The following is a 22900-nucleotide window of genomic DNA, read 5'->3' on the forward strand; positions in this document are numbered from 1 at the left end:
CTTGCAGACCCCGCCCTCAGACGGTGCGTTTTCAGGAGCTGAGACGCTCCGGTCTCTCCGTGGCCCAAGTAGAGAACTTGGAAGAAGCGTGCAGAGCGAAAGGTGGCAGCTGTACGCCCCAAAGCGCCGATCACGTGGGCTGCAGCACCGCATGGCGGCGGCCCGCGCGCCCCCGCGTCACGGCCCGCGGAGCTGCCCGGGCGCGCGCGCCGACGGGGCGGGCGCATGCGCAGGGGGGCGCGCCGCCTCTGCCCCGCGGCGAGGGTGTCTATGGAGAGGCGGCGGCCGCGGCTGCTGAGGCGGACGCGAAGGCAGTGGCGATGGCGCCCTTTCCCGACGAAGTGGACGTCTTCACCGCCCCGCACTGGCGGATGAAGCAGCTGGTGGGGCGCTACTGCGACAAGGTAACGGAGCGCGGGGCGGAGAGCGGCGCGGAGGAGCGGGCGGGCTCCGGGCGGCCTGGCCTGCGAGCCTCCCGCAACCCCCCCCTGCGTTGGCGCCGTGCGAGCGGCCGCCTGCGCCCCGTCAGCCGCGCGACTCCTGCACCTTCCCGCCGGGGCCTTGGGTCGTGCCCTCGGGGCGCGCGTCGCCTGCCCTGCGTCCTGCTCGCGGGTCTGGCCTGCGCGGGGGGTGATGGGCGCTCTCGGCCGCCCGGAGCTGCCGCCGCTGTCCCTGCAGGGTTTGGGGGACCCGGGTCGGCTCCTCGCCCTCCCGCCGGGGCTCCCGGGTCGCCTCCGCAGGCCGCTTCTGCGGTTGATCGCCACCGCAGTCCTGCCCTCCTGGCTCCTTCGGGCTCTTTGGGTCGCTTTGCAAACACTGTCCTTCGCCTGGACCTGTGACTTGCTTCCTGGCTCCACGGGCAGCGGCTCCCAGACCCTGGTGCGGGCTTGTTTTCCCTGCCAGCGTCGCACTGGTTTGGTTCAGTAAGCCAGCCCGCTACAGGGGCCGGGGAAGACCTGCACTCTACGTTTCTGGTTGGCTTTTCCCCTTCCAGATTTTATTTTCTTAGAATATTTAGTCCTTGTAGATTTTGTTTCAAGACAGCGAGCTAGCTGATCTTCTGTTGGACTTTTTACTGGGATCAGATAAGAGGGGGGCCCTAGGAAAAGTTGGTTTGCTGTGGAACGCGTTTTGGACTTTTAATTGATGGAGCCTAAGTTGAAGTACTTTTGTGGAGATGAGTTGAGGCCTTTTTCCAATGATTCTTAAAATTCCCAATTGTCGGTTTATGTTTGGAAGGTCATCTATGTGTAAACCATGGGCAGTCATGTGTTTTGTAAAAATGAAACAAATAAATAGCTGTTAAGTCATTATTAAACGTGGAAATAAATTGAGTTTTCAGAAATTGCGTAGAATAATCACCACTGTTAACAGCAAACAAGAGTTGTCTTACAACCCAGAGAGGTGCTAGAAAAGAACCCTGTGTCTTCACTGGTAGGTCACGGAAGAGCAGCAATTTGAAGTTTCAGATCTCAGCACTACTGCCCCACAACCGTTTCTCTCCCTCCATTTTTGGGAAAAAGCAAAACAAAACAAAACACCAAACCCAGTCCGAGGTCAGGGGTACTTTTAAATGCCAGGACTCTTTGAAATCATGGTTCTCCACTTGGTTGCTTGTTAATTAACCCCAAAGTTCTTTAAGATCCTGATGCCTGGACTGCCATTCAAATTGGAATCTCCGAGCATAGAACCCATATATCAAGTATGATTTTGAACTCTCAGGTAAGACTGGGGTACACAGAGTGCGATTATCACCCAGGAGAAGCTTAACGGCTGGCTAAGCCCTTGAGCAGAAGAGTATCGCCTTGCAATTTCAGTTAGTGGTTTTGTTTTTATAATCTTCACCTTTTGAATATGTTTTCCCCCTCACACTGTCCTTTAATTTCAGGCTTCTTAAGAAGCAGAAGAGGAATTTAATGAGGACTGATTGACTCCCAGGCTTTTCTCTGGTTTGTTATGGCGAGAGATAGTCCCGAGACCCTCTGGCGATAAGGGAAAATGTGGGCAGTTTGTCCATTTTCCTAGGAACTTTCCAGTATGTAAGATGTTTCAGATTGCCAAAGGATTATGACCTTCCCAAATGATCAAATTTATAATACACTACCCAGTCTCTTTTTAAAGAAGTTATGTTTTTGTTTTGATACTGTTTTGGAGACAGTTTTCTCTGCTAGTCTAGGCTAGCCTTGAGAACCCGAGCCTGACCTTGAACTCCTGATCTTCCTGCTTCTGCCTTCCAGGCTCCAGAATTACAGGCATTTGTCAGCAGACTGGGCATTGATTGTCATTATTTTTGTATCTCTTTTTGGTGTTTGAGAACATTTGAGTAAATTTTGGAAATGCAGTTGACTTTGAAAAAAATGAGTCAAATGAGATTCTTTTCAGTTAAATGTCCCCTCTTGCATAACCAGTTTAATAAAGCATTTTTGATTTGGTATAGCTTTAGTCAAAATTGCCACTGATTTATTCCCAGCATTGTAAAAAAAAAGTCACCAATTCTGATTTAATTGCTTGTAGTTAATGAGATTATCGCTTTTATTCATCAAGATTACTAAAGTTTCCATTTTCTTAACTGTGACCAAGGTAATTTAGTGAAGGAAAAAGCTGCATAGGAATTCCCATCATTTCTTCAATGGCCAGTGAAGGTTCTCTGGATGTCCTTTGTGAGCAAAAGTGGGAAAATAACTGGTTTTGACGGCAGAATAGGCTTAAAGAATTGAGCTGTTTTGATTAGTTTGTCATTTCGAGGTTTGTTGTTGTCATCTTTTAGTTTCTTAGATCAAGGAAATCTGACCCAAACAACCTCTAGTAAAACTGCAAAATGAGAACTAGACTTTGGTTAAAACTAAAAAGCTACAGAGTATGTGATTTCACTATATTCTAAATATCATCCCGAAACCGTTAAAGATTTCAGTTGTATTCACAGTATTGAATTTGTAAAACATAGGATATTCATAAAACAATTTTTTTAGGAGCATCAAATCAGTTTTTCTAAGTTTTGAGTAATATACTTAGAGCGAATTATTACATTGTTACAGATTACGTTAAATATTCCTGCATAATAGTTTAATGTATTGCCTGTGGGTTTTCTCATACTAAAGAAATGTATCCAGACAAAATACAAGCTTTGAGAAGGGGAAGTGGATGCAAAGTCCCACCCCTAACCTAGAAGCAATTTTTACTAATACCTAGTTTTCTCTAATGGCTTGTCACTGAATATACACTCTGCTCAGAAGTAGTTTTCAACCACAAAAAAAACCAGACTATAGTGTGTGTGTGTGTGTGTGTGTGTGTGTGTGTGTGCACTTTTTGTTTTGACTTCGTATTTTTGTCTTTTTGTTTTTGAAAAAGGTGGTATGGAACGGTATCTTTATCTCTGCTATGCAGACAACAGACCTTTGGCTCAAAGAAAACTATTGTTTGTTTCTGTCTGATACCTGGGGAGTTGTAGGTCTGGATGGTTTAGGTAAGGGCGTATGTAAGCTAGAGCCATAACCACCCAAGTCAGTATTAAGACTCCCAGCTTAATTATCTTCATCTGAAGCTACAGTAGTTCTTGATGTGTTTTGTAGCAGTCTTCAGAGAATCTTGTTTGATAATTCACTGACCTCCCAAATTGGAATGTGTAGTTAAAATTTGTACCAAATGGTAGATAATGCTTTTCCCATTTTCTTCCCAGTTTCCAGCATTCTCTTCAATCCTCAAAACTTAACTCCATTGATTCTTTTCTGTCTGCCCTGTAGTAGTTTCTGTTGTCATTGTGAGATATGGGTGCTCTTCCTTAGGGGCCCGAGTTTCTATGATAACACAGAAATCCAGGAAGAGTGCAGTGGGAGCAGACAGAAGGAAGCATATGGTCATGTCCACAGTAAACATGAGGAGTAGTCTCTGAGAACAGTTAGGCGGTGTCTCTAGAGATCCAGATGTGTTCATAGACAAGTTATAAAAAAGGTGAAGGGAGGGTCTTGAGAGATCTCTTCTCAGCATCAAGATGGCAGGTCACAATAGTCTGTAGCTTCAGTTCTAGGGGATCTCATGTTCCCTTCTGTCTTCCACCGGCATCAGATAGGCGTGTGGTACCTAGACATACATGTAGGCAGCTCCCCCCCCCCCATTAAAAATAACAGGTGAAAGCACTTAGGGGTGCCTAAATTTTTCGAGTAAGGATATTAAGAAGTGTCATCCACTTTTATCACTTATAAAAAAGGATATTTTATAACCAAAGCTAAGAAGACGATAAATGCAAAGTTGAATAGATTACTTTCAGAAACTTGAATGTAGCTTTATGGTCAGTTTTTTTTTTCCATTTTAATTCTGTATACCTGTAAAAATGTACTGGCATTTGGGAAGATTGGCTTAGTGAACATAATACTGAATTTTGAGCTGAGAGGAAGAAACGGGGAGTTTAATGGATTCTTACTACATACTGACATTATTTTTATAATCCTTACAAGAGCTTTCTAAGACAAGTGTTATCCCACATTTAAAAGTGAGGAAATAGTCTTAGTGGTTAAATAACTTACCTAGCTCACTCAGCAATTAGTAGAACCTGAATTTTAATCCTAGATTTTTTTTTTCTCCCTCTGAAAGCCATGGTTTTTAGCCTTCCTCACTTGTTGCTTATTACTGTTTTTATGCAAAACAGTCATAGGTCATTTTTTCCATCTGTAAATTTGGCCAGAGCATACTAAAGCTTCTTCATTGAGTGTATATCTCTGGTTAACTGAAAGTATGGCCTGGCTAATTGGACAGAAAATAAAAAAGTGCTGTTGGGGTGGTAATGTTTGGATTCTTAGTTTTTTTGTAGCTATTTTGAACTTACTGGCTTTACATTTTTTTTGGCAGTTTTTAGGCCAGCGTTTATATTTAAGCCTGTACAGTGTCTTGAGACAGAAAGCCATGAAATATACCATGTTACTGTTTTGCTGTTGGTTGGTTGTGTCTTGGTAGGTGTAGGTTCTTTGTTGAATGTGGAGGCACCAGAGTGTATTATTGTATAGACTACTAGTGAGTTTTCCTTCTACCATAGAGCCTTGTTTTTCACAGTATGTCTTATGACTCATTAGTAGGTCATAAATCAGCTTTGTGCATTAGACATAGCATTAGAAAAGGAAAGTGGAACTGTAAATACTTCCCAGAGTACAGAGGGAGATAGTTTTTCCGGAATTATTTTTGAAGTGTTTGTTCTCCATTTGGATCTCATTGCATTGTTTCACCCATTTTATATAGTGAGGGACTGACAAGATATTTGTAGTAAACAATATTTGGGAAACATTTGCCTAGAGCAGCATTTCTCAGCTAACGCACAGTTGACATTTGGGCTACAGAATTTGTTGTGGGGGCTGTCCTCTGCATTGTAAAATGTTTTAGCCACATTCTTGGCTCATACCCAACCTATGTCAGTAGTACTTCTCCGTTGGTGACAAACTAAACTGTCCCTAGATCTTCCCCTTTATCTCCTGGGGGGACTGTGTTCCTTACAGTGAGACCTTTGTTTTGGAGCAAATTATTCTGACCCGTTACTGTCTTGGATCCAAAAAGATAGCTTTCAGTGTGGGATAGAGATTTTATCTATGACATAAATTAGTTACAGAAGCTGAATCTCCGTTATTGAATATTTAATGCAATTGAGGACAAATTATTTCTCCTAGCCTGTTTTCTAATCTATAAAATGGGTATGATAAACCTATATTGTAATGTTGTCTTAAGAAATAACAAATACTTAAACAGTTTTAGACTCTAGCACATTATAAGCTTCCCTATACCTTAAAATACTGTCCAGGTTTTTCTAAATCTTAAGTGTTTAAACATCTTTATAGAAGCAAATAAAATTTTGAGAAAACCATTCATATAGCTATTTAAAGAGTTGTGTGGTGTGTGCCCTAGCTCTTTTGTTTTTTTGTTTTTATTTTATGGTATTGAAGATTGACTTCAGGTCCTTCCTCATGCTAAAGGCCTTACCACTGAGCTACAGCGTGGATATTCTGTTAATTGTTAAATTTACTAACTTCTGATTCCAAAACAAAATTACTTTTTTATTGGTATTTATTGAGCTGTACATTTTTCTCTGCTCCCCTCCCTCCTCTCCCCTTCCCCCTTCAACCCTCCCCCAAGGTCCCCATGCTTCCAGTTTACTCAGGAGATCTTGTCTTTTTCTACTTCCCATGTAGATTAGATCCATGTGTGTCTCTCTTGTTGTCCTCTTGTTGTCTAAGTTCTCTGGGATTGTGGTTTGTAGGCTGGCTTTTTTTGCTTTATATTTAAAAACTACCCATGAGTGAGTACATGTGATAATTGTCTTTCTGTGTCTGGGTTACCTTACTCAAAATAATGTTTTCTAGCTCCATCCATTTTCCTGTAAAACTCAAAATTTTAATATTTTTTTCTGCTGTGTAGTACTCCATTGTGTAAATGTACCACATTTTTCTCATCCATTCTTTGGTCGAGGGGCATTTAGGTTGTTTCCGGGTTCTGGCTATGGCAAACAAAGCTGCTATAAACATAGTTGAGTACATGTCCTTGTGGCACGATTGAGCATCCTTTGGATATATACCCAAAAGTGGTATTACTGGGTCTTGAGGAAGGTTGTTTGCTAATTTTCTGAGAAATTGCCACACTGACATCTAAAGGGGTTGTACCAGCTTGCATTCCCACCAGCAATGCAGAAGTGTTCCCTTTTCCCCACAACCTCTCCAGAATAAGTTGTCATAGTGTTTGATCTTGGCCGTTCTTTCAGGTGTAAGATGGAATCTCAGGGTTGTTTTGATTTGCCTTTCTCTGATGACTAAGGATGTTGAACATTTCCTTAAGTGTCTTTGAGCCATTTTAGATTCCTTTGTTGAGAGTTCTCTGTTTAGATCTGTACTCCATTTTTCTTATTAGATTATGTGTTCTTTTGGTGTCCAATTTCTTGAGTTCTTTGTATATTTTGGAGATCAGACCTCTGTCTGTTGTGGGGTTAGTGAAGATCTTTTCCCATACTGTAGGCTGTCATAACAAAATTATTTATATGTGGAGAAAAATTGATGGGGTCATAGCTTAAGAACCCCCTTTCCGCTGCACAGTGGTGGTGCATGACTTTAGTCCCAGTACCCTGGAGGAAGTGAGTTCAAGGACAGCCTGGTCTACCAAGTGAGTTCCGGCAGGCTTCAAGGCTACAGAGAAACCCTGCCTCGAAAAACAAAAACAAACAAACAAAAATGAACCCCATTTCCCTTTTCTTTTTTCTTTGTTTTTGATCTTGTTCATGTATTCATCATGGCAACAAATATTAAGGATTTAATAGAAATGAAACTATTTTTCCTTCTAGAAAGCACTTTTTCAAATCTGATATATTTTTAGCTTTAAAATATAATTGAGAAGCTGGGCGGTGGTGGCGCATGCCTTTAATCCCAACACTCGGGAGGCAGAGGCAGGTGGATCTCTGTGAGTTCGAGACCAGCCTGGTCTACAAGAGCTAGTTCCAGGACAGACTCCAAAACCACAGAGAAACCCTGTCTCGAAAAACCAATATATATATATATATATATATATATATATGAGAAAATTATATATATTCAGGATATACAGTGGTATGGTATACACTTACAATGTTTAATAGTTACTCAATCTAATTATTAGCACATCCATTACATATTTAAGTTTTTGTATCAATAGAAGAAAAACAGGCTTCAGATCTACTCTGTTAGTAACTTTCAAATACAGATTAGTTGTTAACTGTACGGACTTTCTCAACTCTCCAGTGTACTGTATACTTTGTGGGCATCAAAAGTTTACGGCTTTTGTTAATGCTTTTTACTTAAGTCACATGTCTACTCACAATAATTTTTTTTCATTTTGGGTTTGAGATCAAACCTATAGCTTTGTGCTTGTCAGGATGTGTTTTTTATTGCTGAACCACCCAGCCTCTTATACTAAGACTTTTAAAGCCCTCCCTAACAGCCCCAAACCCGATTTAAACAAAACTACCCATGGTATTATTTGCAGCTATTAGCCACTAATGAAGCTTGCTGTAATCTCGTGTGGTTTTTCAGAACATTCTTAAAATCTGAAGTGTGAATTTCTTCAAGTCTGTTGTCCATAATTTTTTCTAATGTGGAAAATAGCTAAGCATTATTTTTACATTGTTAAATAGTTGAAAGCTTATTTTGTGACATATGAAAATTGTATGAAACTTTAAACTTCAGTGTCATTAAATACAAAATTTTATAGAAATAAAGTAATAGTCTTCTGCTTACATTTTAGCTATGATTCCTCCTTGGGCTGTAGGAGCTGAGTTAAGTAGCTGGTGTAGGCCTCTAGCCTGGGAAAATTTAAATATTTAAATTAAATACTGTCTGACTCTACAGAAATGTTGCCAACCCCCGAGCTAGATGATTGATTCGTGTATTATGGTTAACTATTCATTTTCTTCTCTTCAGTAGAGTGTCAGCTCCATAAAAGTGGAGATCTTTATTTTTTTTCCCTGTGTATTCTCATGTACCAAGAACAGTATCTGGCCCATGATAGCTGTTCACTGATGATTAGAATAGAGCAAAAAGTATCCAAATTTATGAAAATGAATATTTAATTTTTAAACAATGATAATGCTTTGAAGTATAGGCATTTTGTTCCCAGTTAGCATCAAGTAGAATCAAAGACTTTAAGAGACAAAAGTTTCCCAGCTAAATAAATGATAGAACTGGGTCTCTTAGGGAATCTTAGTAATCTGTGGATCTCTGTGATTCTTTTGCTAATACTTACTGCCTTTTAAAGAAGATAATTAGTTCTGTTCTCTGCAGATTGGCTTTACTTCAGTTTTAATGTCCTCTTTTTCAGTGTTCTTCACCGCAGTTCTTGCTGTGGAAGGCTAGTAAGACACTTAGAGTGCCCCCCCTTTTCAGGAAGACAGGACCACACTTTGAAAAGGAAGCCTAAGAAGTTTGATGTTAGTAACATTTGCCCTTTAATATATATCTACCTCTTATATTTAACCCAATTATTTCCCATTTAAAATGAATTTGTAATTAAATTGAACAATAGAAATTAGATTTAATAAAGATAATGGAAGATTTTGAATATTACTTGGAATTCATTTATTTAGGCAGGGTCTCTCTATATAGCCCTAATTGTCCTGAAACTCACTATGTAGAGCAGTGTCTTAAATTGGGGTTTCAGTTGCTGTGAAGAGACACTATGACCATGGCAACTTTTATAAAAGAAAACATTTAATTGGGGCTGTCTTACAGTTTAGAGGTTTAGTCCATTATCATCATGGTGAGAAGCATGGCAGCACGTAGGCAGACATGGTGCTGAAAAAGGAGCTGAGAGTTCTACATCCCGAGCAGTAGAAGGTGAACTGGCACACTGGGCATGGCTTGAGCATATATGAGACCTCAAAGCCTCCCTCCAATAAGACCACACCTACTCCAATAAGTCCACATCTCCCAACAGTGCCATTCCCTATGAAGCCTGCATTCAAACACATGAGTCTGTGGGGGATGAGGGGACAGAGCATAGTCAACCGTGTAAACCAGGCTGGCCTTGAACCCACAAAAATCCACTTGCCTTTGCCTACTAAACTCTGGGATTAAAGTCATGTGCCACTATGCTTAGCTTACTTTGAATTTTGAAACAAATTTCTCTCTCTCTCTCTCTCTCTCTCTCTCTCTCTCTCTCTTTCTTTCTTTCTGTTTTTTTTTTTTTTTTTTTTTTGAGACAAGGTTTCTCTGTAACATTGGGGCCTATCCTGGAACTAGCTCTTGTAGACCAGGCTGGCCTTGAACTCACAGAAATTCACCTACCTCTGCCTCCCCCCTCCCCCCCAGTGCTGGGATTAAAAGCTGTGCCACTACCACCCAGCAGAAACAAATTTCTTTATGTGTGTATTTAAGTGTTAGAATTTAATTTTCTGTTAAGTGTCAAAGCTTGGAATTACACTGGAATAGGAATTTTTCTCCAATTGAATAGTAGAACTTAAAAAACAATGGCATACTTAAGATGTTACATATTTTTGTAGTTTTCTTAAAAATATACTTCTCTTGTGAGTGTGGTTGGTCATGCCTTTAATCCCAGTTCTTGGGGTGTGGAGGCAAATGGGTCTTTGTGAGTTCAAGACCAGCCTTGTTTATATAGTGAGTTTGAGGCTAACCAGGTCTACATGCAGAATCCCTCGCTCAAAAAAAAACCAAACAAACCGTGGGTCTGTGTGGTGTGTGTGTATGTGCACTTCTCTTAAATTATCTAATAATGTTGTAATAACTATATTTTATACTATTTCCTAAACAGTTTCATCTTGACACTGAAATTTAAACTATAGTGAAGTATTTTCCAATTTTTAAATGGTAGTAGTGTAAGAGCATGAAGAACATTTTGAACTAAGGAAAAGAAGCCACATTATCCCAGGCTTATCCTTCTAGGTATCTTTGGTATAATTATGATACAGAGAAAGGGCCTTTTATGCGTAAAGGGAACTTAGTCTGATCTTTTCACTTAAGTAAACTATGTGATATTTTTCCTTTATCTTCAGGTATTTGAGAATGCCAGCCAACATATTCTTAGTCTAGGGCACTTTTAAATTATACAACTATGAATTATTATTTTATGAACATCTTTTCTTTGTGCTTTAATGTAATTGATATAAAGGAAATACCTTGCTATGAACAAAACTTTAGGTATGCGTTGGAAGTTTCTTGTTACATTGTCTCTTATTTGCATCTATTTACTGTCTTTTTAAATTTTTATTCAGCTTTCTAAAACCAACTTTTCCAACAACAACGACTTCCGTGCTCTTCTTCAGTCTCTATATGCTACTTTCAAGGAGTTTAAAATGCATGAGCAAATTGAGAATGAATACATTATTGGTTTACTTCAGCAACGCAGTCAGACCATCTACAATGTACATTCTGACAATAAACTCTCCGAGATGCTTAGTCTCTTTGAAAAGGGGCTGAAGAATGTTAAGGTGAGTTGAAAAATTGATATGTAAGTGTTGGATATAGTGCCATTCTGCCTCTGTAATTTTTATTAGCAACTTTAGTAAATGGTATTATTTTAAAGAAAAACACTTGATTTATTCATGATGGCTAGAAAGGCTGTTCATGAGGAATGGTTACAGTGGAGGCTTGTAGTAAGGCAGAGAAAGGTCAGTTTTGAATACAAGAAAAAACAGGCGTTCAGAGCCAAGAAGAAGCAAGGAAGAGCCAGTGGATGGAAAATTACTGAGAAAAAAACATTAGGACCAAAAGGATAAAAGAATTAACTTTTCAGGATTTTTCCTGAGATAGCCAGGGTATGAAATCCTTGAGGCTGAGAGAGTAGTAAGGGATGTGATGAGATATGTCCATAGTCAGAAACTGAAAGCAGATGATTATTGTTAACTGCCTCAGTAGGATTCTTACCAAAATTGACCTGAGAGGCTAAGGACAGAATCTAAGGCCCTACCTAATTGAAAAGAGGATTCAGAGGATCTAACTCAAGTCTGGTAAGAGTCTTTGGAACTGGCCCTTTAGTCATGCCTAATAAAGTTTACCACATTTTAAAGTTTTGTAAGTTGAAATTTTAACTACCAAAATTGTTAACAAACATTTGTTGAATTCTTAAAAACAAAGGTATTAATGTAGGTACTAATAACTAAAGGTATAATTTTTGTTTAGAATAATACTTCAGTCCATATATTTTATTTAAAATTAAAAATGGTGCCAGATTTAGAAGCATATACCTTTAATCCCAGCAATCTGGAGTCAAAAGGAAGTGAATCGTTATGAGTTCAAGGGCAGCCTGGTAGACCATAGTAAGTTCCAGGCCAGCTAGGGCTGCATAGTGAGATCTGTTCTCAAACAAAACTAACAAAATAAAATTGAAGATGGAGAGTTCTTGCTAGCATAAAAGGTCTAGACTGCAGTCTGTAAAGTGGAAAAAAATGGAATGGAAGTCATAGTGTTTACGTCTTTTATTTCTCCCTATTGTAGGAAGCACAGTGGTTAAAGATGACGGTTTCAGTGTTATGGCATGAATGGTGGCACTCTGAGGTTTCAGTACTCAGTAGGGAGAGGCAGGAGGTTCACTAGTTCACGGCCAGCCAAGGGTACAGAGTGAGATTTTTATCTTAGAAACAAAGTAATATTGAAAAAGAAAATGCGTGTAGTTTACGATAAGGATATATGTACGTTTTCTTAATTATATTTGTCTTAAAAATATTTGAAAGTTAATCTTCATTTTACCCTTTCAGTTCAGTGAATCATAGGAGTTTATAACTCCATCAAGCCACCATATACCCTTCACTTGGAGGATCAGTTTTGAAGACCAGAAAACAAACTAAAGAATTCTACCAGTAGTCTGTAGAAGGAGGAACCCTTGCTCTGTATCCAGAGGGGAGGTGGTTGGTTAGTAGAGGAAAGCGTACTGAGTAGTTGCAGAAGGGAGGGTAACTTTTCTATTGAATGCTCCTTTGTACGCTTAGTATTTTATAACATAGTCGTGTATTATGTAGTTAGTAATGTCTGAACCAAAGTAGTGCTTTTTAAAAAATATAGGGGAAGGTACATGCTTGAAAATTATGTAGGACCTACGACCAATGGAATACTCTGATTTTATAAAGTGCTAGAAGAAAGGGGAAAGAGAATTGTATTAGACCTTGTACATGGAAGAGGTCTAGGGATTAAGCCTTATTCTGAACTTTTTACATAATATAACCATGTATTAATAGGAAGAGAAGACACTGGTAGATTTGAAGAGCAGAAAGAATGAACTAGTGTGAAAAGCAAATTTGATAATTATTAACATACAAGTGCAATTGGAAGCCATACATGGAAATGCTTAAAGGATGTGTAAAATCCCAGCATAATTCAACATTGAGCTGAATATTGGAAATTAGTTGAATAAATTATCTAAATGGAAACAACTGGCCACAGAAAGAATGAAATAGTACCTGTCTTAGTTACTTTTTTATTGCTGTAATAAAACACCATGGCCAAGAAAATTTATCAAAGGGTTTATTTGGAGCTTTGAGTTCCAGAGGGATGAGTCCTTAAACATTCCAGAGTGAGTGTGTGTGTGTGTGTGTGTGTGTGTGTGTGTGTGTGTGAGAGAGAGAGAGAGAGAGAGAGAGAGAGAGAGAGAGAGAGAGAGAGAGAGAGAGAGAGAGAGGAGAGAGCGCAGGTAGGTGTGATGGGAACTGGCAGCTGAGAGCTGAGTACTCAGTTCTTAAACCACAAATAGGAAGCAGGAAGTAGAGAGACTGAACTGGAAATGATGAGAATTTTTATCTCTCAGATTCTGCCCTGAATGACATACTTATTTCAGCAAGGCCTCACCCCCAAGTCTCCCCTAAGCAGTGCCACTATGAACCAAAATTCAGATGCTAAAGCCTTTGGGAAATATTCTCATTCAAATCACCACAGTATCAGTATATTTTTAAAATATTTCATTGTTTTGTAAGTTTCCCCTATTTTTTCATTGAGAAGAGAGAGCAGATGAATAAGTTATAGGGAAATGTAATTTTAATTCATGTGTGGAAGAAATGTTTGGCTGTTGAGAGTTATCTAGAACTCTAAAATGTTTCTTGCCTTTATAAATGGTAATAGTAATATGTGATCTGTTAGGATAGCATAAAATGTATTACAAAACCTTTTTTATAGTATATTTTAAAATATACTTGCTATATTTTAATAAAATTAATAAAAAACAACCAAAGATTAGGGTTACTAAAGAATTCAAAGCTTATTATTTAAGGACTGTGAGTGGGCGGTGATGCCAAGGCTGAGTGTACAGTGTGGGGCATGTTAATAAGTGCTCCGGCCTTGAGCTGCATCCTAACTCTAAGGACATTGTTTATGCTAAAAGAAGACTAAGTTGACTTCCTGTGATCAGGCAACATAGAACGAAGCAAACCTTTATGTATATTTGAGACTGCCTCGCTATGTTGTCCTGGTTGGTGTGGAACTTGGTATGAGATGAGGCTGGGCTCAAACTTAGAGATCTATTTGCTGCTCTCTCCTGAGTGCTGCTTTAATGATATATGTCTTTACTTCCTGCTAATGTGTATTATTCTTTGTTTCTAGAATGAGTATGAGCAGTTAAATTATGCAAAACAGCTGAAAGAGAGATTGGAGGCTTTTACAAGAGATTTTCTTCCTCACATGAAAGAGGAAGAAGAGGTAAGCAGAGTTTTTCTTTGTTGTGATTTATATTCATAATTTAATAGAAAATATAATTTTGCCTCAATTTCTTCAAAATAATGCATAAAAAGAATATGTTCTATTGGTAGACAGAATCCTCTGCTTTCTTTTGGGAACATGAATGGCATCCAGTGAGAATTTATTTTTATTTAGAAAGGTTGCTACTTTCACTGAATGAATGAATTTAATTACTTAAGAAATATGTATTTTTGTGTGTGATAGCACTGTGATATATGTTCATAATTGTCACTAATTTTTTGTAACCTTTAGAAGATTCTGTAAATCTTTAAATATTTTCTGTATGCTAGATTTAAAGAGCTTTTAGTATTTTTTTTCCTGAGTGGACTTGAATAATTAAATGGTGGTTTTAAATTTATCGCTGTTGTGCCTCATGTATATGAAGTAGTCTACAGTAAATACATGGCAAACAATTTTTCTTCTTTCCATAATGAGTATCCAGCTTAAGATACAGAGAAACTATCCTATGAGGACCGTTCTTCTCTCCCCCCCCCCGATTTATTTTTATTTTACATGTATGAGTGTTTTGTCTATATGTTTGTGTGTGCACGGTGTGCCAAAAGATGACACCAGATTCCCTGGACTGAGGTTACAGATGATTTTGAGTCACCATATGGGTGCTAGAAGCCAAACCCAGGTTCTTTGCAAGACTAGCAAGTTGTGTTAACTGACTAGCCATCTCTCCAGCTTTAGTTTGAAGAAAAAAAAACAAAAACAAAAGCTAAACAAAAGCCTGGTCTACAGAACTAGTTCCAGGACAGGCTCCAAAGCCACAGAGAAACCCTGTCTCGAAAAACCAAAAAAAAAAAAAAAAAAAAAACCTAAACAAATACTCTTATCTACTCACCCCCTTGTTGGGCTCTGTGTACTTTTTCTTAAAGCTGTAAATCATTTATTGTGATGCACAGTTATGGTTTCCCCTTAAAATTGGCTTGAGTTAAACAAAAGGAAATGCAACCTACTTTCTAAATTCCTCCCGGAATGGGAAGCATTGATTTGGTGCTCTTTTATTGGTACTTGATCACATCTCATTATAGTTATTTTTCTAATGTGATATGTAGTCAGTGCTTAAACTAAGTATTTCTTTCTCCTCCTCCTCCTTTTTTTTAAATTGAAAACCTTTTTCTTTTTCCTCTCACATAATATATATTGGTTATGGTTCCCCTCTCTCTACTCCTAACTTTCCCCTTCCTCCTCCTTCATCTTGGTCCACCCCTTTCCTATCTCTCATTAGAAAACAATCAGGCTTCTATGGGATAATAATATAATATAGTAAGATAAAACAAAACCTAATTCATTAGAATTGGACACAGTAAACAAACAGAAGGAAAAGAACCCAAGCAAAGCACAAGAATCAGAGACCCACTCATTTGCACCCTTGGGAATCCCATAAAAACACTAAACTGGAAACCGTAATATGCATGTAAGGGACCCTGAGGGGAAACCGTAACCAAGATATATTATGTGAGAGGAAAAAGAAAATCCTATTTTCAATTCAAAAAAAAAAAAAGAGAAAAAAGAAAAATGCTTAGTTTAAGAGAAGAAAAATACATATCTGTTGTCACATATTTATATATGGCATGTATATGTACTTATTTTACACATACACACACACACACACATATATACACATACACACATATAATATATGATTAAAAAAGAAAAGAAAGAAGAGCCCCGACATGACATGAGGAAGAAACCAATTGGCTTGGTTTTTGTTGGCCATCTACTGCTGGGCATATAGTCTACCCTTAAGAGTAGTTTGTACCTGTTTCTTCTTCTATTGATGAAACTGGAAACAACAACAAAGCCTTGGTTCTTCATTCAAAGATTATAATCCTATTCATTGGAGATTAGGACTGTTTTGTAGAAGAACTCTGTAAAGTTCCATAAGACCCACTGAACTAAAATAATAGCAATTAGAACAGTGTTGGATAGTTCATTTTAACTGAGTTGGGATTGTTTGGCCTTCATTATACTGGGTAGTGTATTCATCTAAGAAAAGGCCCTATTTTGGTAGAATTCAGTAGTATCAGAAGGCAGTGCCTTAGTCATTGTTTTATCGCTGTGAAGATATACCTATGACCAAAGCAACTCTCTTCAAAAGGAAAATATTTAATTGGAGCCTTGCATATTGTCTCAGGGCTTAGTCCATTATCATCATGACAGAGAGCATGGCTGCAGGGAGCAGGCAGGTGTAGTGTTAGAGAAGTAACTAAGAACTACTTCCTGATCTGTAGGCAGGGAGACACACACACACACACACACACACACACACACACACACACACACACACACACCTTGACAAGGCCTTTTGAAACTCTGACTCTTCCTCCAACAAGACCATACCTTTTAATCCTTCTAAAAATAGTGCATTTTCCTAATGATTAATCATTCAAACATATGAGACTATGGGTGCCATTCTTATTCAAACCACCACAGGCAGGTAGTGGGCTAAGTGTCTAATAATAACAAAATGATTGACTGTTTAACAAGCTTGGTACAGGAAAACCTTGTTCTTTTAAATTGTATAGAGGCCTACAAAATCATAGAAAAAGATCCTTTTTCTATGTTCTTTTAAAAATTTAGATAGTTTAGTGGTAATAACTATAAATTTTATATCTTTGAATTGTGCATTCCTAGTACTCAGCTTGAGCCATTAGTAAAAGGTTTTGAGTAAATTGAAATTCTTTCCCTATAAATACTTTTAAATCTAGGTTTTTCAGCCAATGTTAATGGAATATTTTACCTATGAAGAGCTTAAAGATATCAAAAAGAAAGTGATTGCACAGCATTGCTCACAGAAGGACACAGCAGAACTCCTTAGAGGTCTCAGCCTGTGGAATCAAGCTGAAGAGCGACAGAAATTTTTCAAATATTCTGTGGATGAAAAATCAGATACAGGTAAGATTCATCTATTTTGACAGAACTATTTGTTAGTAGTTATTGACATTTTGTTATAAATTATAGATTTTGTTTAAGGAATAATTTGTCAGGTTTACACTGTGGTCTGTTTAAGCCATTTAGTTTTACTTAAAAATACAATTGAGGGCAGTAGTTTCTATTGTAGAATTTAGTGTTTATAATCTTCCGTCTTGTAGGCTTGGGTTACATGTAATGTAATGTTTCTTGGATGAATTTGTAGGAATAAAATAAGTACACTTTTGACCAATGAAAATTCAGGATTGCTGTGTTCAGAGCAGTATGTATCAGATAGCTTTCTGAGTTCTCTTGATCATACTGACAGGCTTAAATTTTTTTCCTTTATTTTAGTGTATGTATATGGGTGTTTTGCCTGCTGTATGCCTATGTAGCACGTGCATTCAGTTCTTGGATAGGCTAGAAGGGGGTGTCAGATTTCCTGGGACTCGGAGTTATAGTTGGTGGTGTACTACCATGTGGATCCTGGGAATGGAACCTGGGTCCTCTGGGAGAACAGCCAGTGTTTTAACCTCTGGTCTTTCTCTCCAGCCTTCCAATACCATCTTTTATTTTCGTGTATTTTCATCAGTTTCCAAAGTCAGTTAATTTATAAGCATTGTCCTTGACTTACGTATGGTTCACTGTAGAATTTTTGTACTTTATAATGGTGGGAAAGTAACTTGTATATTTCAGTTTTGCAATTTGGTTCTTTTTAAGCCTAGTTTGTATGCAGTATAAAGCTTTCTTAATATCTAAATGCTAAGCAGCAGCGAGCCATGGTTCCTAGTCAGTAATATCCTCCCAGGGATCAAACCGGTCATGCGTTTTGGTCGTGGAGAACAGTTGATGCCCTACAACTCAACAGCTGTGGTGGTTGCTTGGTCGTGGAGAACAGTTGATGCCTACAACTCAATAGCTGTGGTGGTTGCTAGGTTAGATGCCTTTCTGTTCCTAGATATGTATAACTTATGATGTATTTATTGGGGCTATAACGCCATTTTGAGTTAAGGAAAGGAACATTTATAATTTTATTTTTATCCTCTGATGTTTATCATTCTCTTAGTATTATCTCTAGTAATATTCATACTCTAGTGAGTATGAGAGAGAAGCAAAGAAAAGCTTTTCTGTGTAGTTACTTTAAGAATTCATACAAGAAATGCAAATAAAATAGATGCTTACCTTTTCTAATAGACTGTTACCTTATTTTTATTCTTATTTATCTCAATAGCATTGTTTTTTACAACATTAAAAAATATAGTTGGTTTCAGGCGTGGTTGTGCACACCATTAATCACAGCACTCTGGAGGCACAGAAACAGACAGATCTCTGAGTCTGAGGCTAGCATAGTCTGCATAGCAAATTCCAGGCCAGCCAGGGAATAGACAAAAGAAAAACAAACAGAAGAAAGCAAATAGTTGCCATCATAGTCTAGCAGAAATTCTTCTGCTTCTTGACAGGTAATGACAGTGTTAGTCCTGTAAAATTTTTGAAATTGGTATTTTTCTAATATTAAAGTAGTCAGATTCATGTTTAAACAAAAATATTATAAGTTGAAGCTATGATTAAACCCATAAAGCTTTGAGCTTTACTCTTGAAATACAGCTTGTGCCCTGAATACCATACCAAAGCCTGTTGTGTCTTGTTTAATTATAACTATAAAATGGAGTTTAAAAGCATCACACACATTTAATTTTCCCTCTCCTTCAAAGCAAATTATAGCAGCATTATGTTTAAAATATTTGGCATTTTAAAAGTGGCAGTTTAAAGTAGTTTGATCATAGCATTTCTATATTTAAAATTCTTTATGAAGAACCAGATATACAAGAGTCTCATTTTTATACTATTTTGGAGACAACTCATTCTTTTTCTTAACTTCACATTTTCATTTTTCTTTCAGAAAAATTAGACCAAATTATAAGATCATAGGAAGTTGTTTATCTAGTGACTTTCTAAAATACTTAATAACAAAAGATTTCTTACCAGTGCACCAGGGACATTTATGATTATTGAATAGGTACATAGTTTAAATAGGTTAAGGCATTTGTACATTAGAAAAATCAGATTTCATAGAATTTTTACGTTAAATATTAAAGTCATAGAAGGAACACAAGGAAGGAACTAACAGGAGCCTTAATGCGTGAATAGAAAATGTGAGCATGTGTGTCATTAACAATGCCTTATAGATCTCATAATCTGGCTGAGTGTATGCTTGCTGCTTTAAAGCAGTGTAACCTGTTTGGTTCCTTTTCCAAATGATGCTGCTTGTGCTACAAAGTGAGTATTGTTTTTTCTATGACGCCGTTGTAAGAGGAAGTCAATTCCGTGTTCATTATTGTAGCTTCCACTGATGAAGTATGATCTGGGCCATGATAGTTTAACCCTACGGGTTCTTAACATGTTCAACATCCCCATGTTACCTCTAATACGTGTTATTTCCTTTTCTCGTGTTGCAAGCAGGAAGGAATTAACTTCAGGCACTGACTTTTACTTGTGTGATTGTAATTTCTTACTGCATTGCTCATGTAGCCTTACTGTTAAAGGTTTTCTTTTTTATTTCAGAAGCGGAAGTGTCAGAACACTCCACAGGTATAACCCATCTTCCTCCTGAGGTAATGCTGTCGATTTTCAGTTATCTTAATCCTCAAGAATTGTGTCGATGCAGTCAAGTCAGTACTAAGTGGTCTCAGCTGGCAAAAACAGGATCTTTGTGGAAACATCTTTACCCTGTTCATTGGGCCAGAGGTAGGTAAATGGGACTTTCAATTTGATTAATCTGTAATGCCAGGGAAAGGAAACTTTGAGGGTTTGGCCAAAAAATAGATTTTATGGCTGATGTGGTTTTAGTATACGTTTTAGAAGAGCTAGCAATGGTGAAGTATTTGTGAGTAAACTATATAATTGTTACAATTTCCTTTAGAATAATTAGGAAAAATATGTCAGAGGGATTGTAAGCATTGGTAAGATGCTGATAATTGTTGGAGATAAAAAATGGGTACACAGAGATTCATTGTACTGCATCTTTGTACATATGACTATGGTTAAAACTTTTCATAGAAGTTTAAAATAAATGTAATTGATTTTTAGAATTGTTAAATAATTGGATTATTTGAGTATTTTAAACAGACTCAGTTCTATAAAATATTAAGATGAGCTATGTACAGTTCTTGTTTGGCCATGGTTTAAAGTAACTGACTCTGTTTTTGTTTTTAACATAGCTTTTTACAATGATTGATAATGTGTTTTTTTGCACTGAGTTAGTTTTACATCTGAAGGTTTAGAGAAACTTTTCTCCTGAGCATGTTAAATAGTCATGGAGATTTACAGTTACTGTGCACTACATTGTTTTGTTGATAATTGAACAGTCTTTGAAGTATCTTTTAAGTGTCTGCTTAAAATTCATATAAGTTAATATACTTTCCTTTTACAGTACATTTGCAATGGAAATACATATTTCTTAACAAATTTTTGACTATTTTGAATTGTGAGTCTTACTTAAAAACAGTTTATTTGATAAAAAGTCAGATTCTTACTATTTAGCGCTGGCTGGCCTAGAACTCAGATGTCCACCTGCCTCTTTTTATTTTTTTTTTCCAGCACTATGTTTTGAAAAGTGTGCTTAATCTAGTGCCTAAACTGACCTCTTAATCTTCATCCTTCTGCATCAGACTCCTTAGTGCTGGAACTAGAGGCACATTCTCATGCAGTTGTTTTTTAGATATTTAGTGTTTTGGGAGTGATCAGAATTATTATTTTATATGGATCAATATTTTTCACATTACTTGTAGGATGGCAAAATTTGAGTAAAAAATGAGTCAGCTTTTTCTTGTTCAGCTGTTTTTAATTAAGAATTAAGATAAATCCAAATGATGGTATGAATACCATTGAAAGTGATGCTGTGTTGATTTCACAAAGCCACTGCATCTTAAATATGCTACTTTACTTTTTTCTGTTTTTTAACATATTTAGACCAAACCTTTGGTTAAAATTTCTTTTTGTTCATGACATTTATTTTTGCCCCTGTCCAGGATATTTACAATGTCTGAAGACACCTTTGCTTGCCCTAGTTCTGGTTATTATACCATTGTCTAGTGCAGTGGTTCTCAACTTGTGGATCTCTACCCCTTTGTGGGTCTCGTATCAGATATTTACATTATGGTTCATAATAGTAGCAAAATTAGAGTTATGAAGTAGCAATGAAAATAAGTTTATGCTTGGGGGGTCACCACAACATGAGGAACTGCCTTAAAGGTTCAAAGCATTAGGAAGGTTGAAAACCACGGGTCTAGTGGATAGAGGCCTAGATTGCTGCTAAGTACCTTATAATCCATACGCTTGCAACTTAAGTCAAAGGACTGCCCAGATTTAGATGTCAGTGTTGTCTAGGTTGAGAAACCCTAGATGTATAAGAATTTAATAAATTGTTATTGTCTCCATCTTCATGAACATATAATACATGTACTGTAATTGTAGTATCTATGACTTCTGTTCCTATCTAATTGTGTACTGCTGGCCCATCACCACAGAGTACTTTGTGAGCTGTCTTCAGAATGAGGCTGTTACTGTATCCAAAGTGAAGTTACTGCAGGGAAGAAAAGATTAGGTCATTTCCAGTGATTTCTTTTTTTGAAATTGCACCTATAAATACTGATAATTATTTTCTTAGAAATTGGATTATGATCATTAAGCTTATTTTTTTAAAGGGTATCACTGAAAACTTTTCTTAGAGAACAGATACATGGCAGGTATAAAGCAAACTATGTAAGCTTTTGAAGTTCTTTTTCTTTAGTTTTAGAGAAAGGTACTCTGGAAAATACTGCTGGTTAGTAATTACTACTATTGATTGAACTCATATAGCTCTAATTCTTTTAGTGTGTTTTAAATTGAATCCTTTGCTTATATGTGTAGGTTAAAAAAATTGTAAAAATAGCTATTGCCCAAAATTCAAGTGTGAATGGGGGATTCTTTTTCGTAATAACTTTCTATCTAATTTGACTTTGTTCCTCTTGTTTATTCATCATTTAGGTGACTGGTATAGTGGTCCTGCCACTGAACTTGACACAGAACCTGACGAGGAATGGGTGAGAAGTAGGAAAGATGAAAGTCGTGCTTTTCAGGAATGGGATGAAGATGCCGATAGAGATGAATCTGGTATTTCATGCTTGAAATGAAAATTATTACATGATGTTTAAAAAACTGATATTCTCGTTAATAATTATTGGCTCTTAAAATTCATGTATTTCATGTTTTCTAAAGATTTTTAAAAAGCCTTCTCTGAAGATTTTGAAGGAACAATAAGTACATTTAGAATTTCTTATTAGAAGTACTTTTTAAAATAGAGTGGTTTCTCTTCTATTTTTATATTAAAAGAACAAAGTCAGAAAATGATGGCTATTTTATGTAGAAATAAATTATATTTATAGAAATAAATTCATTATAGTGCTTTACAGCTTACATTATGTGATTTAGGATTTTGATTAATCAGTTTATCAGCATTTATTGAATCATCTGTGGTTGAGGGGGAGAAAGGATGATGTTTTGTCTATTTAATAAGTCATATCATTTGCCTCAGGGTTATTGTAGAGTTAAGAACTAGGATTTATGAGAATTGGGTGGGTATAACTTAGGGTAGAGCACTTGTATAACATCGTAAAGCCCTGGGTTTAGTCTCCAATGCTACAGAAAAAACAATCATGTGTGAAGATTAATTGTGTTGCACAGTTTTAGGGTCCCCCCCCCCCAATTAAGTACTGTATGAGGTAGAGTTTGAAAGTGGTGTTTATAAAGCTAAACTAAGTAGGCTGGTCTTT

The 22900-nt window shown here is 37.3% G+C and overlaps 1 protein-coding gene across 3 annotated transcripts in view; it reads left to right on the plus strand.

The window, feature by feature from the left end:
• The first annotated feature begins 227 nt into the window (after nt 1–227).
• Fbxl5 (F-box and leucine rich repeat protein 5) overlaps nt 228–22900 on the plus strand; it is a 44883-nt gene continuing 22210 nt past the window's right edge. For 2 of the 3 annotated variants that reach the window (XM_075943668.1, XM_075943669.1), the window contains exons 1-6: nt 228–404; nt 10724–10939; nt 14037–14132; nt 16889–17075; nt 19653–19835; nt 22116–22241. In XM_075943668.1, coding sequence (XP_075799783.1) covers nt 321–404; nt 10724–10939; nt 14037–14132; nt 16889–17075; nt 19653–19835; nt 22116–22241 — 892 coding nt within the window. In that variant the 5' untranslated portion in view covers nt 228–320. Of the gene's footprint in view, nt 405–1606; nt 1723–10723; nt 10940–14036; nt 14133–16888; nt 17076–19652; nt 19836–22115; nt 22242–22900 lie in introns of those variants that run through there. The other variant, XM_075943671.1, reaches the window with a different exon arrangement.

This window comes from Microtus pennsylvanicus, chromosome 12, assembly GCF_037038515.1.
Source record: "Microtus pennsylvanicus isolate mMicPen1 chromosome 12, mMicPen1.hap1, whole genome shotgun sequence".
NCBI classification, from domain to species: Eukaryota; Metazoa; Chordata; class Mammalia; order Rodentia; family Cricetidae; genus Microtus; species Microtus pennsylvanicus.